General features: G+C 38.5%; 2 protein-coding genes and 1 long non-coding RNA gene across 5 annotated transcripts in view; 1 reads left to right on the top strand and 2 right to left on the bottom strand.

Moving 5' to 3' along the window:
* Window positions 1–443: 443 nt before the first annotated feature.
* Window positions 444–811, top strand: LOC120448074. Its single transcript, XR_005616086.1, has 2 exons — window positions 444–584; window positions 651–811. It is a non-coding gene; the product is annotated as an uncharacterized LOC120448074 (long non-coding RNA).
* Window positions 550–9539, bottom strand: part of LOC120448068 (signal peptide, CUB and EGF-like domain-containing protein 3) — a 114217-nt gene continuing 105227 nt past the window's right edge. The window contains exons 1-8 of one of the 3 annotated variants that reach the window (XM_039629836.2): window positions 3101–3329; window positions 2803–2914; window positions 2219–2517; window positions 2047–2155; window positions 1873–1998; window positions 1031–1804; window positions 734–957; window positions 550–667 (exon numbers count right to left, since the gene is read on the bottom strand). In XM_039629836.2, coding sequence (XP_039485770.1) covers window positions 623–667; window positions 734–957; window positions 1031–1804; window positions 1873–1998; window positions 2047–2155; window positions 2219–2517; window positions 2803–2857 — 1632 coding nt within the window. In that variant the 5' untranslated portion in view covers window positions 2858–2914; window positions 3101–3329 and the 3' untranslated portion in view covers window positions 550–622. Of the gene's footprint in view, window positions 668–733; window positions 958–1030; window positions 1805–1872; window positions 1999–2046; window positions 2156–2218; window positions 2518–2802; window positions 2915–3100; window positions 3330–9539 lie in introns of those variants that run through there. The other 2 variants (XM_039629835.1, XM_039629834.1) reach the window with 2 other exon arrangements.
* On the bottom strand, window positions 4807–5582 carry LOC120448073 (heat shock protein 27). The gene has a single exon (XM_039629845.2). The coding sequence runs from the start codon at window positions 5445–5447 to the stop codon at window positions 4983–4985; it is 465 nt and encodes a 154-aa protein (XP_039485779.1). The 5' UTR covers window positions 5448–5582; the 3' UTR covers window positions 4807–4982.

Genomic DNA, 9539 nt, shown 5'->3' with positions numbered 1-9539 from the left:
AATTTTAATCTGATGTAATTTTACAAGAGTTTACAAAAGCCGAAGCAATAAACCATTTCCATACAATGTCTTACTTCCGACATAATAAGTTCCAACATTTTGTTTCTATTTTTAGATGTTTTCTTTGGTCTATTCTAAAAAAGTTGGCATTTATTTCGGCTTAAAAGTAGGCAATATTATTTGGTCATGATTTAGAAAAAGTTAGTTAGGGTATTAGGGCTAATATTTAAGGTAGACGTAGAAAGAATTAAAAATCAATTATCTAGAAAACATTGAATTCCAAAAAATTGAATTCTTTCTTGAGTGAAAACTCCAAAAGCATTGGCCAAAATCATTTTGTACACAATATTTTAAACTTTTGTCTACAGCGTACAACTGCTCTACATGTCAACAATTTTACATCGCCATTGATGTTTACACAGCAACGTAAAAAAATTGACAAACGTAAATTGATCGGCAGAAATAAAAAGTAATGTAGATTAAGATTTTGTTGATCCAGTTTCACTGAACCAAATCTATACAATACCAAGTAAATACTCCGATCGCAACTGAGTTTCAGTGCAGCAGTTAATGTTAAGTTTATTGTAAGTAGAAACTATAATTATGAACTTTAAAAAATGGTTTAATGCAGATTTACATCCTCCACACAGAGCTCGGCATGTTTGACCTTAAAAATCAGAAACGATTAAGTAAGATATGGATAAGATACGTATTAAAGGGAAGTCAGACTTACGGATTGTGAAAAAACATATCGGGGTCCATCGGCTTGCCACTTCCTTTGGATCCAGCCCCACGGAGCCACACAAATAAACTGCACGTCCATGGTGGGCACATAGCCATGATCACAAGACAGCTCGCAAATCGCATGTGATTTGGATGGGCGTTTATTGCAGCTCTCCGGATAGAAACGTCCATGGCTGGGTGTTTCCAAAACTGGACAACTTGATGCAATCGAGGCTATACAAAGGGATAAGTTACAAAGATATAACGAGACTTGCAAAATCTTGGAGCCCCACTGATTTGCACTTACCCACACACTTGGTCTCTGGACTAGACCAAAGTCCGGTGTGTCCACAACTGGCGAACTGTGAACCCTGCAACACATAACCCGCATTGCAGCTGATATTGCAACGAGTGTGATGGAAGCCATTTTCGAAATACTTGTGGCAAGAAGCCTTTCCGTTGGTGGGCTCCTTGAATACAGGGCATATATCGTATGAAGGTTGGGTTACTCTTGGAGTTTCCTGACATGTGGTGTTGTTGATTAGCTTCCATCCTCGGGGACACGAGCACAAGAAGCCACCCCATTTATTCCTGCAAATGTGACTGCAATGGTGTAGGTTCTTCTCACACTCATCGATATCCTGGCACGTGCTGCCATTGGCAGATAGTTCCAATCCGGGAAGGCATTCCTTAACGGTCGGCGGAGTTTTTGTTGATGGTAATTTTGCGCCATCCCACATACATCGCTGGCGATCCTCGAGTAGATGATATCCTTGCGGGCAATGGCAGATATAGGAACCTATTGTATTCTCACACTTGTGCTCACAGTAACGGTGAGTCACTCGCCCAGTCTCTGGATCTGTATCCTCCAAATCGCATTCGTTAATGTCCTGACACTCACTGCCATCGGCAGACAGCTTGAATCCGGACTTGCACAATATTTCACCCGTGGAGAAACCAGCGCCATCGGTGGGTTCCACTCTGCCCACCAACGACGGAAGGCATTTGTATGTTCCATTTAGGTTCTCACATCCAGCGGTGCAGTCCCAGGACAGTTCGGGATCGGCGCACTCGTCAATGTCTAAAATAGGGTAAATTAATATATTGCTAATAATAGAATTCATTTATTCAAGCATTTTAAGTACTTACCCAGGCAACTTCGTTGATTATACTCGTCTATTTGAAAACCATCTGTACAAGTGCATACGAATTCACCAGGAAAGTTGTTGCAAACCTGAGAGCAACCGCCATTCAATACCTTGCACTCGTCGATATCTGAATTGGTAGATATAGCTTTGTATATTTAGGAGCAATTTGGTTTACCTGTGCAGCTTTTCAAATCAGTATTCAGGGTATAGCCTTCATAGCATTCGCAACTATGGGTATGTTTGTTACATAGATGAGCGCAACCGCCATTATTAATCCTACAGTTCTACAATGAAGGCTTCTTATTAATTACTCTAATCCTCAACAGATCAGGTGTTAAAGACATTACTTTTTGTTTGCTTTCGTTTTTCCGGTTCCCGGGTCCTTTACGATCCCTTATGCATCTTGGCTTATGACCAAACCAGCTCCCAGTCACGCAATAGAGTTTATTTTTTTCGGGATTTTTGAGGCTGTAATTGTCCTTGCAGGAATAATAGGTCACAGAAAAGACATGTTCACCACTTCGGCGAAGTTCCCTGGACGTCTTACCGTTTCTAATCCTCGGAGGACTCGAGCAGGTTGTGTCATAATGGGAAAGTAAAAAATCCTCCAACTTGGGAGTCTCTTCAGGAATTTCCATTAACAAAGCTGTAAAATTAATTCAAAAGAAATTATTAAAAATAGAATTAAATAATATTAAAGCAGAACATTGTATTAGAATTCCATTAATTGAAAATTTAAATACTTTAGAAAGGAGGTAGAAAAAATTGTTACACACTCTTTTATTTGTAGTATATACTATTTTGTTATTTAAATTCTTGAAACTAAAGATGAAATTTTGTTTAAATGTATTTGAAAACAAAATTTATATTATTTCATTTAAAGTAAATCAATTTTTTGCACCTGTATTGATATTATAGATTTACAACTTACCTGTAGAGAATGCGATACACATAAGTGCGTATAAAACAATCAGAGATGACGCCATTCGGTTTTGACCCTTTTCATTTACAATCGTTTTAAAAACATGTAAATTTGGCGATCACTTTAAAAAAACAGTTAGACTACTATAATAATGGTTTTGCTAAGGAAACTTGCACAAAATATCCGCCTAACTGAACGCACTTATCTAATTCAAAAATGTAAATAATAAAGTTCCGTATTTTGTAATGTACTAGTAAATTCACTTTTACACAGATTTTACGTATTATTTAATATTTTAGTTGCCTACCTATAAACATGTATTTTTATTAACTGCTCTTTAATTTTAAATTATGTATCACAACGCGTTTTTTATAAAGTAATAATTTAAAAATAAGTTAATTCCGCCGCAGCATTTTGGCTAACAACATTTTGACCGAAGGCAGAAAGTGGACTGCCTCCCATCGTTTCAGCCAAATATTATCTTTCTTGCAAAAAAATTCCCTAGATACCACTACCGTGGAGGGTATACAGGTACACTTTCTTTTTTTTGCTTCAGCGAAATGCGTTCAAAGACCTTGGTAAAGGTTGGAAGTAGCTAAAGTTAAGTGTTAAATTATGTTATTCAATAGTATAAGCTGACATTACATCAATAGAACTAACAATAAATCCATATCAAATGCGCCGCTGCAACTGCTCGCCATATTATAAATGGATTTTAATTAAACAAAATTAAATACAATAGATTTCCAGCGTAGGTGTGTTACTTTTGACTTATTTGGCAGGCCGGTCAAACGTGTTATTCAATACATGTATACAAACTAAAAGTAACTATCGCAGTTGATGGCGTCCGATACGCAACATTGCGATAGGAAACCCAATTAACTTATTGTACGAAATTTTTCATTGATGCATTTTCATTCTAAGGTTACACATAATTGGCCATTCCATTGGGTCGCAGATTGGCAGTTTGACGTGACTTTGTTTGCTCGGTAAAGCCTAATTGATGATGTTTTTTCGTGGGATTGCTAATCTAGATATTATATACATTAGTTAAAAAATATTTTCAGGTTTCATTTGCTCATATTTCTGGCGAAATACTGTTACGCAGAACACTGATAAGATTTGCTTATCTGAGTGAATGATTCATTTAGACGGTTTTTTTTGGTAAATGTCACGACCACGAAAATGCCATGTAAAATAAGTATTTAAAAAGGGGAAAAAGGTGCAAAATTGATTTCGATAAATTGCATAGGTGCTATAATGCATATATATATATGATTTCCAGTTGAAATGTTATTAAAGGGTATCGCTGACTCGAATCTTCCCAAAACGACTAAAGATAAATAAAGATCGCTTTTACGTCTTTATTTAAAACATTTTTCGGAAATCGTTGCTAAATATACATTGTACGCTCTCGGTATTATTCATATCACATATGTATAAGAAAACGCACACGCTCCTGGTGAGGCTCCTCACGTGGACGTGCTACCCTGCACTTCAGAGTGCAAGTGTGATAACCGCTGTGCGATTTAAAACGCTAGAAAACCGCTCCCACGCTTTTGTACTCATATTGTGGGCGTGTGACTCTCGTTACTTTGTATGGTCAATTTAAACTAAACTATTTTTTCCAGCTCTGTCTTCTGGCTACTTCCATGTGGACCACGTGTGTAACTTTTCCGTGTGGGTTTTGGCTCAAAGCTGTTGTCGTTTATTGGCCCATGTACATTTAAAATTAACCTTAGTTGGCAAATTGCGGAAATCGCTCGAGGGCGTAAGCACTACACTGCCATATGAAAGATACTGCATATAAACGCTCGGAAGCTGAAGACAACATTTGGGCGGATACTTTTCTTTGGACAGACGTTTTCTTTTCCTTTTTTTTTTCTACGACTTGAGTCAATTTAGGTTGACATTTTCTGGGGCATTGTTTTAGAGCTTCGAGATGAGAACTGAGAACTTCCGCTGGCGGTTGGAAAAAAGGAATGAAACCACTTCCAAATACGAACGTCTGAATTCATTATTAATAAATTAAACTTTTATTTTATTTAACTAAACAAACGTTGCTTTGTTAATTACAAAAAGAGTCCAATTCTAGTCTTAGAAATATGTGCATTACTTTTGTCTTAATTTTAGCTCCAACAGAAAGTAACTAAGAACAAAACACGGAGTTACGTTGCTATAGACTTGGATTAGTTCTTGATGCTTAGATACGAAGGACCCACTTGGCGGACGTACACACTCCGCTCGTTGGTCAAATACGGCGGACACTTGACGGTGAGTATGCCATCGGAGGACAGTTCCGATCGCACATCGTTGGGATAGTATCCTCGGGGCAGGACGAACCGCTTGACGATGTGGCGACCCACGAAGGTGTCACCATCCCGTCGCTTCTCGTGCTTCGCCTCCACGACGACAGTGTCGCCCGTGGTCTTCACGCTAATCTCGTAGGGCTTGAACAGGTGCACATCCACATTGGCCTCGAAGCCATCCTTGCCGACAATCACCCGACTCAGATCGGGTGCGGATCCAACGCGGGATAGTGACCGCTTCCAGTAGGGCAAATCCCAGTCGTTCAGATCCCAATCGCGCCACAGACGACGACGGTAATCCCAGTAATCCCAATCCGTATTGTTTGTAGCCGGCACCAGAGCCATTTTGTTTTTTTTTTTTTTGTTTGGGGTGTTTCCTTGGGACAGGACCAACAGCAACGCTATATCGTATTTACTTTTCACTTATCGCGTTTTCTGACAGACGTCCACTCGCGTTTTCTGCTCTGAGCACATTAAACTTGGAAACGATAGTAGTAGACGCTTATATAGCCATAAGCTTCGCCCCGTGGGATCAGCTCAGCTCAACAGAGATTCTAGTCAATAGCCAATGACAGTTGTGACGTAGTAGCCACACTGTTAAAAAAAGCGGCATTGCTGAAAGTAATTTACCAGTTTTCCCTAAGCTCAAGCTTCGCTTTGCCTTAACAGCAAGTGGAATATAAAATACCAGTTTAAGGTTTAGGTTTAAGGTTTTAAAGCAAAATTATTTTAGAACTCAAATTATTTGAAAATTCTGGGCTCACTATAAATGTTTCCCTCCAAACTGTTTGCTGCATTTTTATATATTTTCTACACATAATTTATAGATTTTTTTCTGCAGTGCATTAGTTGCAGTTACAGTGGCGTTTAAACTGGGCGATGTTTTCGATTGTTTATCTTTGCATTGACTGCTGTTTATAAGGAAATGGGGCTGTGGGTCGAAAAAAATGTCTTTGCATGTTATTTCCTTGAGGCGCTTTGAGATCTAATGTTGGGTGGGTTGCTTTGCAGACTTGCTTCCGTAGAGGGGATTTTCCACAGGTAGGCACATTGGATAGTTATTATGAAAACAAAAAACTAAGATGCATGTATAAACTAAAAATCTTTTTAAGCTGGAAATCGCTCGGTTATTATCATACCCATAAATGTATCTTACTTTCTCATAGAGCAGATGTCTTCATGTATCAATCCTTATTTGTTTATGTTTTTCCCTTTCGTTTACCAAATCATTCTCCCATATCGGCAACGCCTTAAAAGCGGTGGAAGCATGCCAGCAAGCTTTCGCAGCATTAGTATTTGGCAATTAATTACTCACAGCTTCCGGTTGCAAATTAAAAAACAAAATCAAAACCAAAGCAAGCCCAAATAAAAACCAACACATTTCTTTGACGGAAATACGCATTTCGTATGATTCTTTTCACTTTTTGACCAAATACGGCTTTAAATGTTGTACAAGATACAAATGAACAGAGCTACGCGGATTACAGATACACAATCTATACATACAGCAAGCATAAAAGCTGGATTGAGTTTGACATGACAAAAGGGCAGTTTGTGAAAATTTGTGACGATTTTTGCCATGTAGATTAGTCGATACAAGCGACATCTACGGAACATTTATGGGCCCGAACTGCCTGCCCCTCTTTATAAAACCCGTGCCCGTAACGTAACACAATCATCGGATTGGGATTGGGATTGGCCCACCCCATAAGTCGCTGTAATTTGTTTTTCCAGCCGTTGGTGTTGTTACTGCTGTTGTGCCAATAGATTTTGTGTGTGTTTTATAATAATTATAACAAGCTTCGCAGTTTCGCAATTTAGATGGCATTTGGGCTTGTATTTGTACATTAAGTCATTTGACATCGGACTAGTTCAATAGGTTTGTGATGCAGCACATCACAACACAGTCGAGGGCACACAAATAGCGGCTTTAGATCAATATTACTATAAATTGTATGCCTATATAAGTTGTATAAGTATAAGTTGGAAATTTAATCGAAAATGATTTAACACAGACAAGGAATAAGCATTTTAATATAAAGTAACTTGAAAATAGAAAACAGAAAAAGAATAAGTATTTAACATCCTTGAAATCCGTAAGTACAAATTGTAACAATTTACTAGTTTAAAGTATTTCATCTATTTTTTATTTTTAGTGTAAGTCTAGAGAAAATTTCTCGATTGAAAACCAATTGAAGTGCCGCAGCTGGCGGAACAACAACACATTAAACCAAAACAAAGCAATTTACTAATTTGCTTGACTTTATGGCAAAATCGAATGAAAATCAGAATTCAGCCACTGAGGGTGTGGGTTGTGCACAACTTTCTTTGGCGTCGATTGTGCATTATCTAACAGATGACTTTCTATAATCGCAAACATCATTAGCATAACACACCCACCACGACCTTCACCATATTCAATTCCCACAGGGTCATTCCTCCGATTTTCAAGTTGATGGATAGATATCTTTCATTCGCATTCCTCAAGTTGATTTAGTGATTTAACGTTATGGCAGTGGGCCAGGCAATTTGATTGGAAACAGATGTCTTCATAAATACTCAGAATGAAGAAAAGTATAATCATTTTTTTAGATAATTTGTTTTTCTTCTGAGTAAAAAATGGTTCTGATGAAATTCGTTTGATACAATTTGCCTAAGAATACATTTTCGGAGAATTTTTCAACTCAATGATTTTTATGTTTATCATAAAAAGATGATTTATGATTACAGATTACTTATTACTTGTGCAGCCTACAAGTATGCTACGAAAGTTTGAGACGGTCATGGCACACGAGTCGTATGACTAATTTTTTGTAGTTAAAAATGGTCGGCAAAATGGCAAGCAAATTAAGTCTCGGAAATCAATAAGGTACATCGCTCACGTGGCAAATGAAGTCGAGCGCAACTATAAATGACCCCCGAGACACTAAACATTCAGCCGCAAAAGGGCAACAAACAGGTGCAGGAGCAGGAGCAGGTGCATTCGACCTGGCCAACAGGCAGGCCACTGCATTGCGACGCCTGACGGGCGGAAAAAGGGAAATTCTGTGGCCGGGGGGGGGGAAACACAAAGCACATGGGCCAAAGGAAAGCAAAAGTTCAAGTCGGAGAAAAAGACAGGACGACGAGGAGCCAGCAGGACTTAAAACCGTAATTGGCCAAGCGAAGTGAACACTGCAGGTCGCAGGTTGTAGGTCGCAAGTTTCAGGCCCGAAGAATGAGTCCCCAAAAAGCAGCCACAATAATAGTTGCCACAACAGAGCCAGAGAAAACTGGCAAACTTATCCCAGAGAAAGTCAAAGGAATGGGCCAGAAAAGCCGATCCTGATATGCCCTAAACAAAATATTAATATAAATATTAATTACCTTAGATATTACATTTTAACTTTAAACACCAATAAACCCGGTCATATAAAAAAGAAATTAAAAAATTGATGTAAAGAACAATTCCATAAAATACATAACGGATTAAATCAACTAAATATTCAATTGAGTTCAGTCAGATAGAAAATGTATTTTCATATTTATCCGGCATAAATAGATATCGCTCTTGGATAAGTACCCAACGAAGAGGAAAACAATAAATGTTACAAACAATAGTAGGTTAAATTGAATAAAATTAATTACATTTTCATTTTTTTAAAACATGTAGGAAATCAAAAAATTGAAAAAAAAAAATTTGTTGTGAAAAATCTGATATTTTCAATCGGCGTTTTCGCCATAACTTGGCCAAAAATGACCGCACAGCTGTCTTGTGCTGCTTATAAGAATAGCTAACTATGTCTTTCCCCACTTTTTCGGTTTTCGAAACTATCGGTGGTAAATTGTAAATGTACACTGTACTTTAGTCCACATTCTTTGAGATAGTTATCATGCCCAGAGGCAACCTTCAACGAAATCCAGAGCTGCAACTACATTTCGCAACTCGCCCATTATGCCGCAAGTCACGCCCGTCGAAGGCGAAGGCTCGCCCTTTCGTCCTGTCGCTGCACTTGTTTGCATACGAATGAGCGACTTATTTATAGCGGTGCAGGCAGGACTCTAAAGGATTGCACTGTGGACGAAGGAGATGGACTAGTACGTAGTAAAAGCCAGAAGGCGTACAAATAGCGCTTGGCCCGGTCTATTATTCTATTTTTGTTTTGTGCTATTGAACCCAATGGACGTGCTGGCCAAACAACGCCAAACACCGAAATGGAAAACGCTGAATTGACATATACACACACGTTATTCTTTTTTACAGGGTATACAAGGCTCAACCAGCTCGCTGACTGCAGTTAATTTGAAATTCCAAGACCATTTTCATGACGACACATCCTGCGGCGAGATGCAAGCGGCCTAAGGACACTTTATGCCAACCTTATGAGTCACCAAAGGTCAGCGTTTACGATACAAAAACTCGCCTACTTGCACTTGAAAATTTGTAAATGCCTTCGG

The sequence above is a fragment of the Drosophila santomea genome, chromosome 3L (genome assembly GCF_016746245.2).
Source record: "Drosophila santomea strain STO CAGO 1482 chromosome 3L, Prin_Dsan_1.1, whole genome shotgun sequence".
NCBI lineage: Eukaryota > Metazoa > Arthropoda > Insecta > Diptera > Drosophilidae > Drosophila > Drosophila santomea.
This window is presented reverse-complemented; position numbering and strand designations above follow the sequence as displayed.